The sequence below is a fragment of the Meriones unguiculatus genome, chromosome 11 (assembly GCF_030254825.1).
Source record: "Meriones unguiculatus strain TT.TT164.6M chromosome 11, Bangor_MerUng_6.1, whole genome shotgun sequence".
Classification (NCBI taxonomy): domain Eukaryota; kingdom Metazoa; phylum Chordata; class Mammalia; order Rodentia; family Muridae; genus Meriones; species Meriones unguiculatus.
The window spans coordinates 4,931,877-4,952,650 of NC_083359.1; the positions used below are offsets into that span (position 1 = coordinate 4,931,877).

General features: G+C 48.3%; 1 protein-coding gene across 1 annotated transcript; it reads right to left on the bottom strand.

Moving 5' to 3' along the window:
• Window positions 1-1,950: 1,950 nt before the first annotated feature.
• Pirt (phosphoinositide interacting regulator of transient receptor potential channels) lies at window positions 1,951-19,632 on the bottom strand. Its single transcript, XM_021644312.2, has 2 exons — window positions 19,479-19,632; window positions 1,951-5,837 (listed from the first exon to the last, which is right to left on the bottom strand). The coding sequence occupies exon 2, from the start codon at window positions 5,815-5,817 to the stop codon at window positions 5,404-5,406; it is 414 nt and encodes a 137-aa protein (XP_021499987.1). The 5' UTR covers window positions 5,818-5,837; window positions 19,479-19,632; the 3' UTR covers window positions 1,951-5,403.
• Window positions 19,633-20,774: the final 1,142 nt, after the last annotated feature.

Genomic DNA, 20,774 nt, shown 5'->3' on the forward strand with positions numbered 1-20,774 from the left:
GGAACTTAGGTCCTTGGGAAAAGCAGTAAGCCAGTAAGCACTCTTAACCACTGAGGCATCTTTCTGACCCTCAGGTGAAGTTTTCTATGATAGGCAGAATGACAGAGCCCCCCCCCCCAACCCAAAGATGTCTAATTTAGAATCCCTGGAGCTTGGGTGTATTTTGTCCTGTAGGGAGAAGGGGACTTTGCTGATGTGACTGAAAGTATTAGAGGTTGCACTGCATTTTGCCCAGTGCACATGCTGAAGCAAGCCCCTGTCTTCAGGTTCCTAGGAAGTGGTTGTATTTGAGACAAGGTCTTTATAGAGGTAATGAAGTTGAAGGAAGGCATGTGGGCAGCCCTGGTCAAGCATGGCTGGTGGTCCTTGGGTAGTGCCAGTCAAACATGGCTGGTAGCCCTATTAGATTAGGACACAGACCTCTATGGATGCAGGACCACTGAGGAAACAGAGAGGACATGGCATCTGCCAGCCAGGGGCACTGGCCTCAAAGGAAACCAGCTCTGGTCCCTTGACCTCCACCTCCCAGCTTCGGAGACACTAGAACAGATGTCTGTTGTCTAAGCCATCTGCCCTGTGGCATTTTGTCACAGAAGTGTTAGCCACCTAGGACAAAGAGCTTTTCCTGAGCGATCCCTGTGTATTGACAAGAGGTCTCAACAGAAGAAGCCCAGAACAAAGGTCTTTTATAAAGAAGAGAGAAAACAACAGGATCAGAGTGGATGTGATTGCACAAGAGGCCACACCCCTCAGTTTTTTCTCTCTGTAGATAGAGGGAGTCTACAAGTGGAAACACAGACAGCTGATACAAGGTGCATAAAGCAGGAGATGGAGTCCTCCCTGGACCCTCCAGAAGGAGTAGCAGTCCTGACCATGTGTTCCATTAGCCCTCTGATGTTGGCCTCTAGTCCTGTGAGATAATACATTTTAACAGTCACAGTAGGAAGCTAACACTCTACTAGGATTTGGATGCCTGGGCATGGTTTGGGGGAGTCAGCCTTCCACAGAGTCACAATAAAGCCCTTGCCATATTAAGTCATTCAGAAAAAAGTTTAATTTTTTTCCTTAGGGTTTCTTTATTTTTATCTGATGTGTATGGGTGTTCTGCTTGCATATATGCCATGCACAGTGCCCGCAGAGGCCAGAAGAGGGCACTGGATTCCCTGGAACTAGAATTTCAGATGTTTGGGAGGCACTATGTGGGTACTGGGGATTGAAGTGGGTTCCTTTTGAAGAGCAGCCAGTGTGCCATCTCTCTAGCCCCAGAACAAGGAAAAGATAGGGTTTGGGGAAGGAAAAGTTCCAGAAAAGGGCAAAACCACAAAGCTGGTGTGTTGAAGTTCAGATCTCTGAACAGTGTAGTTAAAGTAGGAAAAGTGTGGGAAGCCCTTGATCCCCCAGCCTCAAGCACAATCCCCACACATGCACCTCTGACACAGTTTGAAGGCTGGACTGGATGGGTATCAGAAAAAATCTGAAAAATAGGGTAGGACCAGAGGTCAAGGTAGGGGTTATCTTCTCCTACTAGCCAGTGAGCAGCCATCTTTTCTTCTGCCTGGGCTTCCTCTCCCAAGTCTGATGTGAAAACCCATCATATCTGTATTTCAGAGGCCCCGGAGAGGCAGGTTGGGGTCAAGCTGGCTTCAGTACCATCATCTGAGTATCCTAATTCCCCCCACTGTGAGCATACTGTATCATCCTGAAGATCCCATTGTCTCCTCGGGGTATTATCCTGATTGTGTTCTGAGGTCAGAGCTGTGTCTTCATTTTGCATGCAGGTTCTGATGTCTGCTGTGGACTTGGGTAATTGGATAATTGAAATGTCAGTTAGCGATGATGTACAAAAAGGACATCAGAGAAGGGGGAGGGGGGAGGCAGAGCCTGAGGAGTCAGTGTTGCAGCTGCGACTAGAAATATGTTTTCCTTGTAGCCCAGGAAAAGAACACACAGTTCCCACCAGCATTTTGTCATTTATTGAAGACAGTCCCGACTTAGTATGTGTGATTAATCAAAGGACATTAACAATGACTCTCCCCTCTTTTTGGCAGTCACTTTGGTGGCTTTTCCAGAGGAACCAGCAGGACAGTGAGAGATGGTCTCTTTCTTAGGTACCTTTTAGTGAACCTGGACTGGGGGTCATCTGGGGGTTCTCTCATCTATATCTGCAGGCTGCAGGAGTGCTGAGCTTAATCCCCCAGACACCAAGTCCCTTGCTGGAGACCTAAAGAACTTGGTTACAGAGTGACAGCTCCTGTGTGGGCCAGCAGAGTCTCCGAGGAAGTCTCAGGAGGAAGTCTTAGGCATGAATTGCTGTCCTCACACAGACTAAGCACAGATAGGCTTGTGGGGTGGGAGATGAAAGTAAGCCCCCCAAAGACCATTTTCTACTTGTGTTAGGAGCATCTCCCCAGGACCCGGTGTCTGCCTGCTTCATCTAGACCACAAATTCATTCTGGAATGTTATTTCTTCAGGTTAAACTTTCAGTCTCAATAGTGGCCTTGTGGGATCTCTCTGTACCACCATGGTCTCGAGTAGAGCTACCAGTTGCAAAGAGGCACCTGAGGAGCCATGCATGAAACCCACTCTGTCTTTTCCTGGGCAGCCTTCTTGGTAGAGGAAATGTGGCAATTCGGGAAACATTTTAGGGGATGGGGGCTTGTGGGAACAGTCTTGGAATGCCTACTAGAGCAGAATGAACACAGCAGACACTGTTCAATAGAATACAATTGAACATGACTTGATTCCTTTAGGCTCTGGACTAGATTAAATTCTCCAAAACAGAAGAGTGACAGGAGGAGCAGGTAACACATACAGTCTGATGAGATGGTGCTGTGGATGCGGCCCCTGTCTTCTAAGACCAGAGTCATTACCCAGAATGCTTTGTTGCAGAAAGGTGGCATCCAACCCCACTGCACTCTGTGACTGCTCCCACCTCAGGCTTTCATGAGGCAATGTCTTTGGTAAAGGGCTCCAAGATGTGCTGCTTTGGAGGTGACTCTGCCTATTTCCTGAGCCTCACTTGTGTGGGGAGCCTTGTGCAGGGAGGGGAGGTGGGGTTGGGTAACCAGTATTTGGGATCTTTTCTCAAAGCCTCTTCTTTGTTTCCGTTTGCTGAGGACTTATTGTGAGAGGCAGGAGATGAGAGTAGGTACGGATGTGGCTGTCAAAGATGTCTAGACCTTAAAGATTTCTGGGCATCATGATTACCCCCAAGCTCCCTTCCACTGAGACACACATGACAGTGCTGTCTGCAATGACCTCCTTCCACAGCTCTGCCCAGACAATGAGCTCTTGGGATAATGAGGTGTTTGGGGTGTAGATTCCAAGCGAGCTGGCTGTAAGCTCATCTGTGTGTTCCCTTTCAGGAAGGCACCAACGAATGAGAGGCTTCCTCACAGGCCTGGCCTTCCAGGCCAGGAGAAAGGAGAGTGGTCCCTAAGCCCTAGCATGAAAGCACTAGCACAGCGGCACTAGTGGCAGCATTTCAACACCCCAGGGCTGGTCCTGACCTGACTGTGTGTGGAGGAGACAGGTGGACTGGAGGATGAGGGCTCACTGGTATGAGTCTTAATGAAGGACATGACCATCTTAAGTGAGCTTTGAGAGGCCAGGGGCTCCCCAAACTCTGACTCTCTATTTAGGGTGTCAGTGCATTGTAGGGGGTGAGGGGTAATGCCACAAAACAATACTGCCTCCATGGAATTTTCCACAGTGCAATAGGAACAGGGATGGATTCTGACTGCCTATGAAAGTACTGTGAAGGACTGAGATGTCTGAAGACCTGGTGGAAGGAGGTTGCCATGGTGTTCCCAAATGCCTAAAGGTTGAAGGCTAAAAAGAGCCGACTGGAGCTAATGCAGCTCTTGTCCTTTACCCTCTTATCAGGGGCTTTTCTCTGTTCTCTGGCCTGGCTTCACACTGCTTGGGAAATCGGTTATGGGCACCTGGTCTTTCACCGAAAGGCCTCTTGGTGTCTATTAGAAGTTTTGAGGCACTTACCCCTTGGGTTAAATCTACTTGTTGGGCCCTCTGGAGATGCCTCTCCCAGTCTCTACAGACCCCCAGGAACCTGCAATATACCAAGGAGAAGCTGGATGTAAGGCACTTGGGGAAGCAGGAGAAAGTAGACAAGAGAAGGTGAAATAGCATCAGGGAGCGATGCAGAATCCTAACTCCTTTTTCCAGCTTCTTGACATGCAAGGCAGTTGCTGCCTCTTTGCAAAGAGGGATAAGTGTTTGCCCTTTCCAAACACTTATTTTCCCTTTGTCTTTAGGAGGGATGAACATGCTATCCAGAAACCTCTCTGTCTTCCTGTAAGTTTATGTTAGACCCATGTGTCCCCATGGCCACCCTAAGAACTCAGCACGGGGTATTGCCAATTGGCTTGGCTATGTTTCTCTCTCTCTTACTTTTGGAAACAAGCTGACATCAGAGACTGGGTCTGGCTGTTCCCAATCTAGGCCCAGAGAAAATCAATACTGGCTAGTTTGGTGGGGAGGAGCAGGGATGATGGAGGCTGGGATCTTCTTCAGCGAACCTATGTCTACAAACCCATGGAGCGTTCAGACAGGGCGTTGTTCTATCTCAGATTAGGTCTTGATTGGGAGGAAGGAGAGATGTCCTTATAGTCCCATCTGTGACCTCCCTTCCTTCTTCTCTGGAGGTGCATAGGTACAGAGATGGGGTGGGGAATGGAGTTAGAGCAATGAGTATTTGTTCTTGGCTAATTGCCAAGGTGAAGGCAGTCTGAGGGAAGGGCACTGGAGCGTCAAGGGGAAGCTGTGGTACCTGTCGATTGCCTCTGGTGTCAATACCATATATTTGGCCACATTCCAGAGTTATGCCCAGAGGAATGATCTGCCCTGGACAATGTCTGCCCCCCACTCCCCTCAGCCCTAATCACTGTACAGATTTTGGAATGTGTAATACTTGAGAATTGTCCTGCAAGTCAATTTCCCACCCAAGGAGGGAGCCAAAACTGTCAAACCCAGTGGGTCTGAACTCATCCTTCCCTCCTTGATCAATTTTGGTTCTAGGAGGATACAGATGTAAATCCAATATCAGGCACACAATTATAATATGAAGTTCTCTGCGGGAGCATAGTCAACCCCCAAAGAATTTCCCAGCATGCATTTCCCTTGGCAGAGAGAGTGGGATGGATGATGACCGGATGCATGTGCCAGGGATGAGAGTAATGAGAGTATCCAAGGGAGTATCAACAGCGATGGAGAAACCAGGTGAGACTCAGACAGCCACGCTGCTAGGTTGTGTGAGGGTAAAGCCCTGAGCTCTGTCCTGCCCACAGGGCCAAGAGGAGGGTTTGCCTGGATTAGCTTTGTGGTACCCACAGAGAAGGTAGGAGGCTGGATGTTGGTCAGCAGATCTTCCGGTCAACCTGCCCTCAGCGGTTCAGGAGGAAGAACTTGAGGCTTTGGAAGAAGTTAGACTTCTGCCTATGCTTCTGCTTCTTTTTGATGATGGGCACCCACACCAGCCCACACACCAGCATCATGAGTCCCAAGGACAGGAAGGCAGGCCCTATCATCTTGAGGACTGGCACAACCTTATGCTTCTCTTCCAAGATGTAGGCCACACAGGTGATGGCCACGCCAAAGAGCAGAATGGCAGCGCCCACTGACATGATGATGATGGGCTTGTGGTAGATTTCCCAGTTGCTCCTGGGGGTGGTGGTCCAGACAGATTCACTTCTGGAGCTGATGCACAGGGAGCTGGCCGTCTGGCTGGGCAGCAGGTCCTTGGACTCCGGGGATGCCTCGTCTACCTCCAGGGCCTTGGGAAGCACCTCCATTGTCATGGTTGTTCAAGACCAGGCACCTAGTATTGGCAACAGTTAGAAAGGATGGTGAAGCCAAAGGAATCCTCTCACATCCTTTCTGTACTCAGCGTCCCTCTCTAGCCCGGCTCTCAGTGGAGGGGACTACAGTGTATGTGTGTTGAAGTTAGTGGTAAAATCAGGTGAAACTTGCATCAATAAAAAATCACACCAGGGCTGGGGAGATGTCTCGACAAGATGCTCGGTATGCAAGCATGAGGGCTTGCATTTGGATCCCCAGCACTCATTTAAAAAGCAGGCGTGGTAGCACATTGGGGTGAAGTTCACAGTGGAGACCAGAGAGTCCTGGCAGCTCATTGGCCAGCCTGCCGAGGCAAATCAGCCAGCTCCATGTTCAACAAGAGAGCTCGTTCAAAAATTAAGGTGGAGAGCAATTGAGGATGAAACCTATGGTTACTCTCTAACATGCATTCATATGCACTAGTATGCCCGTCTATACTCACGAACACATGTATGCAGATAGCTCACACCAACTACAAAGAGGTTTTGTTTTCTAAGACAGAGACTCATTATGAGATCTAGCTAGGTTAACACTGTGAATTTGCAATCCCCCTGATTCTCCCTCATAAGTCCTGGAGCTGCAGGCAAGTGCTACCACACTGGGCTAATGTCACGTCACTCTCATAGGTTACCTTTAATATTCGAAGCAGCAAATCAGTGATGCATTTAAAAACAAACAAACACAAACCACAGTTTACTGAATGGCATGTCATTTTTAAGCCCAACTATCTTTGTGACTTCAAGTGAATTATTAACCTCTCTGTGCTTCTGTTTCTTATCTACAAAATGAGAGTGATAATATTAGCTCCCTCACGGGGGTTTCTAAAGGGTTAATGAAGAGCAGGTTTGGAGCTCCCTGGATCTGTGCCCAGCATATGGCAGCCAGCTGCTCTGCAAGTGGTGTCATTTGCCTGTTACAAGGGCAATGCTTGTGTGTCTGCTTCAGTCTTCTCTCATCAGATCAAAGAGGCACCATAATCCCCATGTCTTTAGTCCTATTTTACAGATTAGAAAGCCGAGGCTAGGAGAGGTAAGGCAGCTAGTTCCCGAGAGCTTGGGTTTTCACCTGCAGGACAGTGCTGCTTTAAGCACCTGGGACCTCTGGAGCCTTGTCCACTCAGGGGTTCCCGGTGTGCCGCATGATTGTCTATCACACACACACACACACACACACACACACACACCCATCACCGTCATGTTGTAACTGTTGTAGAGCTGAAGCTGAACCTTCCCATTTGCTTCAGTTTGTATTCGGCTGAATGTGACCCCCAGGGTTGGGCTTGGGAGGGTGGCCACTTAGCCTGATTGTGGTGCTGTGCAGGGTGGCCTTGGGAAGGTGGCTAAATTAGAAGTGGTTGTCAGGATGTGGTGTCTGTGACAGGGTCCTTCTGCATGTCTCAGAAAAGGAGGAGAGGTCGGACACACCTGAGTACTTCCTGTCTCTTACCTGTGTAATTCCCTGTGCTGACCTTGAGCTTCCACCAACAAGGGGTCACTAACAGATTCAGACCCTTGTGCCCTCTAAACTGATGGTGGGGGGGTATTTTTCTCTATGAAGCAGCTGGTTGCAGCTATGTCATCACAGTAACGGAACATGTGCTCTTGTAAAATCTAAGGGCCTGGAACCCAGCTCCGCTGCATCTTCTACCGTCTGAGTCCCTAGGGGCTCCCTCATCGCCTGTTCTGCACTCACTCAGGGGAGGCAGTGAGTGAGTGAAGAGATTCAGAGCTGATGAGAGCCTTACCTGCCTGCCGGAAATGTCTTTCTCAGATCTGCGTGTTCTCAAATGCCTTCAACGTGGGATTGAAGCCTTTCAAACTGGGGATGTGTCCTAGTGCAAACGCCCATGTGTCTGCAGTAAGGTACTAAGAGATTAAGGACTGATAAAAGCCATTTTCTCCCCCTGTGTGTAGGCTCATTTTTTTGAGGGGTTGGGGAGGAAGGAAAGACTGAGGAGGCCCAGAGGTTTGCCTCACCCGTGGCACTATGGTCTATCTGGTAAAGTGCTTCACACCCACGAGAGTCTGTAAACTTGACAGAATGAGTAAGCTCTGAACACATCTCCTGCTTTCTTCCCTCCCTCTTCTCCTTTACACACACACACACACACACACACACACACACACGCACACGCACACGCACACGCACACGCACACGCACACGCACACGCACACTTGCGCATTCGCCAATGTAGGAAGGGAGTTTGAGAGACTTCTCCTGCAGAGGTCAGTCCACTGGGGAAGATGGGCTGTCCATCACAACCATAATGAATCCCTTTTACTCAGCTCAGCTACCGTGCTGCTGGAAGGGCCTATGGCAGACCTAATGGTGAAGGCAAGGTGCACTTGAAAAAACTACGCTGTCACGCTTGAGTAAAAGGAAGCACGGATGAAGGAGGGCTGCTTGGAGCTGGGGGCTCCCAAGTCAAGGCGCTGTGCCTTGGCAGAGCTTTCTGTCTTCAGTCTTCTTTCACTGTGGGTCTCAAGCTGATCCTTTTTCCTTCCTTACTCCACCCACTGAAGCTCAGTCTTAGTAAACCTCAAAGGACAATTCCCACACCTTCCGCTTTCTAGATTAAGCAATTACAGACATCTCCCCACTGACAGGAGGCAGAAGTCATAAAGTTACCGAAACCTTCAGCATTTAGACACACATTCAGATGCGCCCCACGGAGATAGTTGGGTCTCAGCTTTCAAAAGCTGCCACGGTTGTTTTCGTAACCATAGGCACAGGGGATGCTGGCTTCCTTTGGGAATGGTGGTGTATTTGCATAAGCTAAGCCATCATTTAAAAGGAGATCTTCTCTCCTGTGGGCTGGGGGCAGGGAGAAGACGTGTGGGAAAACATTGGGGGTGCTTATGGAAACTTATGGTTGCTGAGAATGTTTGAGTCTCCATCAGGATGGGTAGCCATTCTTAGCATTTCCCAGGGGAGGCAGATGCACTGATAATGGAGAGATTGGGCTTGCCGGGTGGGGTGGGTAGTAGGCTGGGATAGAGGGGGAGTGCAGAGCTGCGATGAAGTGAGCTTTAGGTATGTGTGGGAGAAAGAGCCGAGGGTGGGCCTGAAGGGGCCTTCTCTATTGATCTCTACAGGGTGTGGCAGGTCCTCCTGAGCAGAAAGTGCCACACTTGAGGCAATGACAATGACTTTCGGCTTCTGAGAGGAGGGTGACGCCACCCCTAGGCTTGCTGAAAGCACCCCACACCTTCTCTTTGGCTCTTCGGCGCAGTTACTAGCTTAGCTTTACTTTGCAAGGGCCGAGACTGAGGCATGTAGCTTGGGCAACCCTTCTGTGGCTCCCCAGCCCCGGCTAGCTTCTCAGGTCGCTCTGTTGGGAGTCAGGCAGAGGTATTTGCTGTGCAGCACACAGAGCTTTGGGCTATGCAATGGCCAAACCACTCAGTCCTGAGGGATCCACTGCAAGAATTTATTTTGAATTCTTCACTTTGGAGCTCCCTCCCCTCCCCCCGAAGTAACTTTCACTGAAGACGGGAGGACTTAGGTCTGTAATTCCCTAAGGCTGACTACCAAATGTGTGTGTGTGGGGGGGGGCAGAGCACTATTGTTAGGTTTTCCTGTCACCCCATAGTCACTCAGTTTAAAACTGCTCTGAGATTAGGCCCTTCCTTCTCTTCTTGACATCGGAGTAACCTTCATTTTATGAAATGCCCGTGATGGTGGGAGGTGATTATTGATCTTGTTACTAGTTGTACTTGACAGGGAAAATTTCTGTCTCGTATCTGTTTTCTCTGGCCATCAGTTAATTTCCATTTTATACAGCTATCATTTGTGACTGAGCTATCATGTATCTATCCATCTGTCATTAATCTGCTATCTATGTCTTTGTATCATCTGTCATCCGGCAATCACCTACCTGTCCATTTATCTCTCTACCTATCTATCATTTTTTCTCTTAGAACCCAGAGTGGGCCTGGGGGAGGGCAGAAACTTGTAAGATCCTGGACAGGTGCTTAAGCCTCCAGAAATTTAGTAACCCTGTATACAAAATAGAGATCACAATGTATTGGCCTCACAGTGCTGCTATGATTGTCAAATTTCATAAAGAAAACACTACTATACCACCACTTGGCTTGTTGTAATGAGCAAGGTCGAACCCCTCCCCCCTTGCCATTATGACCATTTTTCCCCCCTGTGAAATGAAGGAGTGGGGCTGGGTAACTTCTAAAGTTGTTCTGGATTGGCCTGTGAAGAGTTAGTTGATTTGAACTCTGAGTTTCAGGTTTTCATAATATCACTAGTTGAGGGGCTGTGTTTTTCAACATTTTATTAAAGTTCTCTTAAGAGTCTGCCCTTGGCCCAGCTTATTTGGGCCATAGTTTATGAATAGAAGTTCTGTGGTCATTTTGTATTTGGCATCTCATTGCCACAGATGTGGTGTCTATACAATTATGGAATAGTTAGTGGCATCTGGGGCAGCTACTTTCCAGATGCCAGTAGGAACTGCTCAGACTCGGCTTATGACCTTTTAGCAAGGAGCCCAGGCTTGGCTGAATGTCACCTGGGAGTAGAATCATTGCTGTAAGGTACCAGCTGGTGCCAGTCTTTCCTCTCCTCCCCTTGCAAACTGTGGGGGTGGGGCTCCTCCTGTGCCTCCAGGGCCCCTGGCTCACGGAGCAGCACTTAGCTAGGGATTGCTCTTGATGCCACAGCTCAGAATGGGGACGGGTGACACTTGGGGAGTTAGGTCCAGACAGAACAACCCTTTCAAACCTCAATTAAAATAGTGTGTGTTTCCGGGGACCCCTCACTCACCACAGTGTTAGGCTGGCTGTGCTCCTTGGAAGATTCAAAAGAACCCCAGGATATGCTCTAACTTGGAAGAGAGAGATAGAGAGAGAGAGAGATACATAGGTAGATAGATTGGTAGATAAATATGGGAAGGAATTGGGAGTAGTTAGGGGAGGCACAACATGATCAAAATATATTTATGAAAAAATACTGGGACACCAAATACGTCTCACCAAAACCGTTGGTGTGTGTCCTGTTATAGGTACCACTGGCAGGGGAGGAGGCAAGAAAGACCTGGGTGGTTTCTTACCAGAGAGAAGCATGAAAGAAAGTACAAAGAAAGGAAAGAGTCCTGGGTCCACTGGAGCTGAATCGGTTGCGTGCTCCTCAGAGGAAGGAGACAGACAAGTGACAGATCCTGAAAGGGAAAAGCTATGGTGATGGGGTAATTGTTTTATGGTGGCTTTTAAAATAGGCTTCCTTTGAAGTCCTAGTCAACACAGGGGTGGGCCCGGATGGGACTGAGAGGCTAATGAAAGGTTTCAGGGCGGGGCCTCCAAAACAAACCACAGATTTGAATGTCTGTTGCCTTTGGGGCAGTAATTTGAGAAGGACCTGTGGCTCCCAGAGGTCAAGTTTAGGAAGCCTGAAGGAGGTTTAGTTGGGGGGGGAGGTGGGGGGGAGGGGAAGGGGCCTTGTTTAGGAAAGCAGCTGGTCAGTAGCAGGCTGCGTTGTCTTCAGGAATGGGGTGGGGGGCTTCATCGAGGGGACTCACACAGGCAAGGAGCCAGACCCTGAGTGTTAGCTATAAGGTTTCATTTACATAAGATTAGAAACCAGATAAACCTACCTGTTCTCGGATTGGTCGGGGGAGCGGCCGCTTGGGGTGGGGTTAGATGCTGGAAGTGCTGAAAGCATGTGCTGCTGGCCTGGTCTTGGGCCCAAGGGGCAGCCGCTCCCACAGTCTGTTCACAGTGGAACAGGACACTAGCAGTATGGCTAGTTCCTGTTATGTATTCTGGGTCCTTGAAATGTTACACCAGGGAAATTACCAGCCATAGCTCAGCACAATCCTTTCTTGGGATTCTGAAGAGAACCAATTTGGGATAACTAGGGATTCTTCCTAGGCCGGAAGAATCTTTGCCTCAGGGTAAATTACTGGTCCCTTTTTCCCTTTGTTTCTCACTTACAGGTCCATTCTTACAGACCTGTGGCCTCCTATCCAGTAATCAGCACGGCTTTAGCTGCACAGCTTATGGCCCATGGAAGGTGATGCAAAGGGAGGCTCCTGAAGGGAAGCAAACAAGCAAATGCAGTTTCTGTCTTCTGTTGGAATAGATTTTTCTTCTAGTGTATTACAATTTTAATTTACTTACTTAAATAGAGAATATTCAATTTTTGATTGACATATAGTGGAACATACTTATGAATTCTAATGTTGGTTTTTTTTGTTTTTCTTTTTGTTTGTTTGTTGTTGTTTTTTTGTTTTTTGTTTTTTTTTTTAGATGGGATCTATGTAGCCCAGACTAGCTAGCCAATCATAGAATTCTGCCTGTCTTTGCCTTCCAACTGTAGTGATTAAAGGCATACCCCACCACACCCAGCTTTCAAATATGATGTTTTGATAGGCCTATGTAGTTGGATCTCACATCCACAGATTCAACCAACTTTCGGTAAAAAATAAGTTTGAGGACAATTTCATTCAAACGGAACACACAGACTTTTCCTTACTGTCACTTCCTAAACAGTATCACAGAACAACAATTTAAGATGATTTTTGCCACTGGGAAGAATGGGGAGCCCTACAGAGTTTTCCGTTAAGGTCCTATTTGGTGTTATAGGCAGGTGCCCAGAGCTCACACGCAAGCAGCAGAAGACAGACAGGAAACAGATATTTCCCCTTAGGACATAGCCTAACAGTCAGGGAGAGATAACAAAATTTAGAGTGTACAGGAAGATATGCATTTGGTGCTAAGCAGATTTTCATCATTTTATATAAGTGTCTTGCATGTCCTTAGATTTTAGTATCCATGGGGGTGGTCCCAGAACCAGCTCCCCAACAGATGCCAAATTAAATCAGTAATTAGCACATCTACTCCCTTAAATATTTTAGAACTTCTTTGTGATGAGAACATTTTAAGTCACTTATTCTAGTGGGTTTTTTTGTGTGTGTGTGTGTGTGTGTGTGTGTGTGTGTGTATGTGTGTGTGTGTGTGTGTAGGGAGTCTGGCCTGAAATTTTCCATGTAGCTCCAAGGATGCCCCGAATTCTTGATCCTTCTTTCACATCCTGAATGCTGGGATTGCAGGCATGCACTGAAATACCTCACCAGTCTAGCCATATCAACAGCTCAGAGTGTTTGTTCAGGCCTTTTACATGCCAGGGACAGAGCTGGGCACCAGACAGGCCAAATCCAGGAGAACACAGTTGTTGCCACAACGCAGATGTTGCCACTTACAAGTGGGACAAGCCAGAGAGGAAACAGGCATTTCCCACACTGATGACAATCAAAGCCGTAAGAACAATGCAGAACACTGACAGAATGGTGCTAGTCTTGGGGACCCTCAGAAAAGCTCCTGGAAGAGTAGCTTGTGAGAGGAGAACTAATGGACCCATTAGGGACGAAGGTAAAGGCAGGTGAAGAGAGACTGTGACACCGAGGGGTGTGCGAGGGACAATGTGAAGAATTCAACTGTGTCACAGGCAGGAGTGCTTGCTGAGTGCAAATTAAGAGGACTGTTGAATGGTGAGCCTGGGAATGGAGGTGAAAGCCTGCACCCAGAGACAGAGCCGCTTAGAGGCTGTTGCTCAGGTGAGGCACGGTAGCCATGGAGATGGGAACAAGTGCATCGTTTGGAGGCTTAGTAAGCGCAGAGTAGAGCTTATGTGATGAAAGGGGCTGGTCAGCTGTGGTTACCACCTATTCATATACAACCTATGGCTCACAGACATTTTGTACTTTAACTAATAAAGAAAGAAATTTTGTGGAGTTGAGAATTGAACCTAGGGCCTCACATATGCTAGGCAAATGATCAAGCATTGAGCTATACCTCTGCTGTGCTCACTGCATACTCTTGTTCTCTGTCTGTCTCTATCTCTTTCTTTTGAGATAGAGTCTTGTTGACTTTCCCAGGATAGACTTCCAGCCTCAGCCTCCCGAATAGCTGAAATTACAGGTTTGCACAACCAAACTAAGAAAAAGCTAAGAAGTCTTCAAAGACTTATTACTTTTTATTTTCAGAGTTATTATTTTTAATTTTATGTTTGTGAATGTTCTGCCTGCATGTATGTATGTGCACTGTGTGCATGCCTGTGTCTGAAGCAGTCAGAAGAGGGTGCCGTAGCCCTTGGGGCAGAAGTTATGGATGGTTGGGGGCTGCCATGTGAGTGCTGGGAATACAATCCAGGTCCTTGGCAAGAACAGCAAGTGCTCTTAATCCTGCTAAGCCATCTCTCCAGTCCCCAAATTCCCCCCACCCCTCACCACGGATTCTCCCCACACAATGGTTGAAGAGTTCTTGTATTTTGTACAAGCGTATATTTTGGAATATGTTACAATTGCATAAAAGTAGAATTTTGGATTCCTAGACAAGTGGCAGATGGACCCTGCCAAGCTCCTTAGTTTATGTGTTGTTCACCTCTGCTTCTGTATTGTAATTTCAGCAGTGGCTTCAGCAGAGCGTGCAGACACAGCAAAACCCAGAACACTCACCAAAGATGCTAGCCTCTGACAGAAGACACCAGGGGCTGGCAGAGCCGCAACAGAAAGCGGCGGGTTAGGTGAGAGGAGAGACAGCACCGTGATTGCACGGTTGCAGGTAGCTGGGTCACCCTGCCTGCAGGTTCGGGAGGTATAAACGAAGCCAAGATGTATGGAGAGTAATTACAGAATCTCACAACCAGTTTAGGTGGGGGACAGGCCAGTGTGGTGTTTGGTTGTAGCCATGGAGATGGAAGGAGTAGAAGCTTATGAAAGAGTGAATAGCACAGCACGATGGAACAGTAACCATGAGCCCAAGTGAAAAGTGTTTAGGAAAAGCAGGGTTTAGCTGGGTGATCACAGCTGACAGAGACAGGTGGAATACACACTGTTGCCAGATTAAAGACATGGCGTTCGGTTGGATTTTAACTCGATAGAAGCAACAGGTATCTTTCAAAGTACAAACTATGCCTTTAGTATTGCACAAGGCGCTTGTACTGTCACAGTGCTTATTGTTTTTCTGGGACTCAAATTTAAGTCAGTGGCCTTGAACCATAAACTCTGGAGGCCCTATGACAGATGTACCATGATTCCCAAATGGGAGGAGGTTTTTATTATGAGGGTGATAAAGCAGAGCCTGAGAACTCTCAGACTGAGAGTTGGGGAGCTGGGGTAGTGTTTCTTGGGGTTTCTGAGTGAAGGAAGGAGCGTTCCTCTCCGGGGAGGCTCTGGGGAAGAGCATGTATGGCAGACAGTGGCTCTGTTAGTTCACATTTAATTCAAGTCAAAGGAATGACCCAGTATTGTGGGGAGATTGAAAGAGTTGAGGAATTTATTTGTGAGGGACTCTGAAGTTCGGAAGATACCCAGGGAAGGAATTAGAAAGGGGGTGTCTGTGGCTTAGGGACATTTGGGGAATGTTCTGAAAGCCTCTGCCATCACTGAGAGACGATCGTTTCTTTTGGAGGTAATAGGTGGGTCATTGTTGTTGTTATTATTATCTTCACATGTGTCTATGTGGGCGTGGACTGTCACAGCTAATGTGTTGAAGTCAGCTTGTGGAAGTAGGTTCTGGTCCTCCACCATGTGGGTCCCTGGACAGAATGCAGGTTGTCAGGCTACATGACAAGCATCTTTACCCATTGAGTCATCTTGTTGGCCCTGGGATATTGTTCACTGTCTGTCTGTCTGTCTTTGTCCCTCTCTCTCTGTCTCTATATCTCCTCTATATATATACCTCCCTTTCTCCCTTCAGCCTTCCCTCTCTCCCTGCCTCTCTTTCTGTCTTTCTCTCTTTTTTTGAAACAGGGTCTTACTATGTAGCTCTAGCTTGGTGGGAGCTCACCATATAGACCAGGCTGGCCTCAAACTTATGGAGATTTGCTTGCTTCTGCCTCCTCACAGCCTGGGTTATTGTTCATAAAGAAGATTCCACAAAGATTTATGTGACTGCTCCTTACATCAGCCACTACACATGGAGGCTAGAGTTATTAAAATGGTCTCTGAGCGGAGAGTCACTTTCTTTTTCTAGAGTCTGCTAGACATGGAGTTAAGAAGTTGCCATTGGCTTTAAAAACTTCAGCTTTCTCCCCTGAGGAGATCAAGACGGGTCATTTCCTCCCAAGTGTGGAGTGGCAGAAGTGTGGCTGAAGGTAGCAGGCATGTGCAATATATTCTAGGGATCTGTCTCTTTTGAATAGTTAAAATTGGTAAGGTATTCTCAGATCCACTGCAGGATAACAAGTGAACAAAAACACCCATGGAGAAGTGATTGACATTGGCATGTCCCAGGGAGACACCACCACACACTCACTAGAATGTCAAAATCTTCCAACATGACATTCGTCACAGGGTGGATGGACCAACCCCAGCTCTCCTGCACTATTGTGCAGTCTAGGGATCTCATGAAGTTAAACACACACCCATCCCTTGACCTAGACGTTCAAACTCCTAAAAATTAAGCACATATGCAAACAAACAAACAAACTCATGTATAAGAATATTCATAGAGGCTTTACATTGGGGGAGGAGAATAAATTTACACAGTGGAATGGTTTATCTTCTGATACACATAAGGCTATGCATGAGTCTCAAAGACAGGCTGGCAAGAGAAATCAGTAACAAAAGAACACAAATGCTGTGCATTTCCATTTCTACGATGTTTCAGAAGTAGCTGAGAACCAGCTAAGCTGACACTGCTCAGAACAGTGCAGCAGGGGTGTGAAGGAAGCAACTAGAAGACGCTGAGGGGGCGCTCCCTGGGGAAGTGCACCTTCTAGTCAGCTCCTCCCTGCTTCTGGCCTGAGGGGAAGAGGTACCTGGGGACATAAAGATGCCTCAGTGAAATGGGAGAGAACTGATGTCTTTGAAAGGGAGGTTTTGGCCTTTTCCTCACACCTTCACATTTTGATCCTCCAGCCGAATGGCTTGGTGCTGAAGATCTTCAGGGTGAGGGTGATATTGAGGGGCCAAGATAATATGGGCTGAATATGTTTTTCCTGCAGTAGAGTCCAAGGTGCCTGAGAGGTACTTAATGGGAGGAATTGTAAGGAGAATAAACGAATCATCAACCATTCTTGTGGTTCCAGAAGCTAGCTCTTTCTTTCCTGAGTCCCTTGGGGTTGGAGCAAGTTTTTCTCCTCAACTTCCTGTGCTGTCTAGCATTGGTTAAATAAATGAAGGAGTTTTGGCAGCTAGGGCAGGAGGGATAGGGCTTTGCTGGTGTCTGCCAAGCAGTTTACTCGGAGATTGGTTTTCTTTCTAGGTTTGGTCGAAGCCATTGAGGGCTGAAACATGGCTGGCTTTGTATTGCTAGTGAGAGACCAAAAGATTAAAAATCAGCAGCTATTGTTAATATTTAAGGTCTGAACTAGGTGGGTGGAGAGGTCCAATAATGTCCTGAGGGGAAGAACCCGCCTTATTGTATTCTTTCCCCACCCACTAGAGATACAGTTGCTAGGAAACTGGACCATCCCCCTAGGGAGGGACACCAGATCATTTATGGTCTGGGGACCTCCCTATAGCCAATCAATTCAAAATGTAGCATTTTGACCAATAGATGCTTGCCAGGCAGGAATGGCCCCTGCCTTGGGCATGCTGGGAGGGACCAGAATCTTTAAATCACCCAACTAACCTGAGCATGGGGCGCTCAGCTCTCACGGCGGTGGGGGGTGTGATCCCAAGCTGCAGCTTGTAATGATTTGTAATAAAGAGAACCTCATGTATTTACAGCGGAGTCTATTAATTCCTGGTCTTTTGGGGCTCGTGGACTGGGCAGAACACTTGGTCCCCAGCCCTGTGTCTTCCCAGGTGTCTGTTGTGACCCATCTCCTCCCATCTCAGAGCAGCTGGCGCAGTGGCAGTTGAGAGGCCGCTGTGGACCGGAGGTGGGAGGTAGAACAGACCTACATCCCTTGCCCACCCTTCTTGTCTCTAACCAAGGCTCTCAACCTCAAAGACTGTCCCGTTAGCCAAGAGCCGGACGAGCCTCCATGTCGTCACTAATATTAATTTCCCTTCACCCCCTTTTGTTACATGACAGGCCTGTGCACTTTTGCTTTACCAAGTCCTTCAAGCAAGTCACTGAGGGAGAGAGAGGCAACTACCCCACCCCCGATTTCACAGACTGAAAATTGGAGTGTTGGGCAATTAGGTGAATATGAAGACAAGGTGGCAAAGTGAGTTTGGATGTCTGTGGCTCCAGAGCCCAGGTTCAGGTTGCTCCTGCCTTCTGGGTGGTAGTTTGGTTTTCCATTTTCAAATTGAGAGAGTAGTAAGAAGGGAGGACACTTGAATTGGGGCACATCATTTAAAAAAAATTCTAGTGGAACTGGGTGCCCCATGTAAAACACATTGAGCAGCCTTAATATTAAAAAAGGCCCCGCTGTGTTGCTGCACCCAGACCTGCAGTTATCTGACTCCTCCGTCCCTCCTTCCCAGGCCCTTCTACCTAGAGAGCTCTGATAGGAACGAGGCTATTCTGGGAATTGCAAGGACCTGGTGACGGGGAGAAGAGAAGAGGGCACAGATGACCTCAGAGTGGGGCAGCCGGCCCAGCCAGTAGACTGGTGCAGAGTGAAAGGCAGGCCACAGGCTTTGCCTAGCGGAATGGCAATGGTCTCATACCCCAGAGCAGGACCGGATGCGGGTGGGAAGTAGGTCTCTCTCTCCCTGAATTTCCCACTTCACCCTGCTCAGCATCAGCGGCCCAATGCGCACCCCTAGGGTCTTTACCTCTCCTTGCTGTACTGCCCCACCTCAAGGAGTGCATTTGGTGGTGTCTACTCAGTACCCTGATAAGGTGTGTGTGGCCCTGTGCCCGGCCTGATAAAGAAGAGATTAGACACTATGAAATATGCTGCCGTTGCCACCATCTGTGCCCAGACCGCAGCACTCCCAGGAAGGGGCCTTCTTTTCTAAGGTCAGAGCTCCACTCACTTTCCTCTCCGGGTCACACAAGTAGTTCCCGGGCCCTGTGGGGCTGCAGGCTAGGGAAACAGCTCAGGGGATACGATGTGTGGTTACGTTTGGCCTTCCTGAGAGGCAGAGTCCCCACGGCCCTCAACTGCCTGAGCAAGCCATGCCTTTGTCTGCGTTTTTATGTACCTGTCTTGCTCCCTCCTTTCTGAAATGAAGACGCCCAAGGCGGGGGTATGCTACCTTGTTTCCCTGGCAGCCGCCCAGGGTGTCGGCCACACCTGCAGGAAGGGAAAGACAGACCTGCAGCTGCTGAGGTTGGATGCAGGATGTCCAGGGGACAGTCTGTGCCCCGTATTCTGGGGTCTGTGGTTGTCCTTGTATTTCACGATTTGATTTTTTTGTTTGTTTGTTTGTTTTTTTTTTTCTGCTGCCAGGGCAGAGGGTCCCTGCCCATTCCTTCCTTTTAATGGCTTCCAAGGGTGGAAGGCTAGGAGTTCACAAGCAGGGCAGCCCTTACTGCGCATGGCATCTTTTCTCAGAGGGACCCAGCTCACCCCACTCCCACCTGTCTTTTGGGGCAGCCCCTCCAGCCTGCTTGCAGCCAACTTCATCCTGTCTCATCTCAGACATTCACACTGCCTTCCAACTCTACTTCAGAGACTCAGCACACTCCAAAGCAAACTTCAAACCTCCCTTCTTGCAGGGAGAGACAGCGAAGGGTTAGAAGGGGGTGGGGTGTCTTTTCCTTACCGTGCTCAATGTCCCGGGGGAAGATGGGGACCTGGGACTCAGTCGGCGCTCGCTCAGGGAGAAAACTGGCAGTGAGTTTCTGCTCAAGTCCTTCATCCCAGCTGGAGAAAGCCACCCTGGCCACATCAGAGTCAGTGTGCTGCAAATCACAGCCACTGAGAGGCTCCAGCAGGGATGAGCTCACCAGGAAATGGCCTAATGGGTTAACTCTTTGCAAGCTGCTGGCACAGGCACTCCAATGTGGCTTTCTCAGCTCTGCTCAGCCACGATTAGACAAATCTTGTGAAAAATTAATGAAGCTTTTCTGCAGTGTGCCTTCGAGTTTCAGTAGAAGTGTGTGTTTAGCTGGGCTGGCAGTGGCTGGGCAGGGCGGCTCCTGACCTAGGCTCAGCAGGCCTCGGAGGTTCTGGTTGAAGGAGACGTGAGGTGATGGTGGTAGGTTACCCTCAATCATGATGGAAGCCCTTCATTACAAAATGCCAGGAGCCCAGACATCTCTCTGTGGGTGTGTGTGTGGAAAAAGCTCCTTCTTGCTTCTTCCATCTGGCTCAATAGTGCCCCATTTTTGCGAGATGACAGTTATAATTATGAAGTGATACACACACACACACACACACACACACACACACACACACACACATATATATATATATATATATATATATATATATATATATATATACATATGTCATATACATGTCATTGCAAGTGTCAGAAAGGCTTCCACTGTATAACTCCATCAGCCTGTGCTGGGGGAAGCCCGTGTAAGCTGTTGAGTTGCCAGTTCTCAAGATGTTGATGGGTATCCTGTGATCAACAGGATTCTGATGGCCAGACTGATGACTGTCCTTCTTCCAACTATTCAGAGGGCATGGGAGCCGCTGCTAGTGGGACAGTGAGGCAGGAGGGGGACCTTGCTACTAGCAATGGTACATCGGAGGCTTCCTCTGCGGAGTGTAAAAAGGCTTTCTCCAAAGTCACCAGGGAAGTTTAAGGACGGTCAAGTCAAAGCCATGGGCTCTTCCATCTCAAGCGTTTGGTTTCCTTGACTTGGAAAGATGGGAGGATTTCTAGTTGGGCAAAGCTTGGCAGGGAGAGGGTTGGCTCTGTGAGAAATGCTTGGCTCCTCCATAGAAGCTGACAGTCTGGTTAGGGAGTCAAGGAAGGACAGGTAAGTGGCAAGGGCTCCCTCAGGGAATTTGACTTTGAAGGATTTTGTGGATTTCACTTCTCTGATGTGGGTGCCTCTTTATGCTCCATTCAGCTTATAAAACTGGAGGTACCAAGTGCTAAGGA

Bases quoted from the DNA above. Each gene is read 5' to 3' on its own strand.
- Pirt (XM_021644312.2), bottom strand. From the start codon at position 5,817: ATGACAATGGAGGTGCTTCCCAAGGCCCTGGAGGTAGACGAGGCATCC.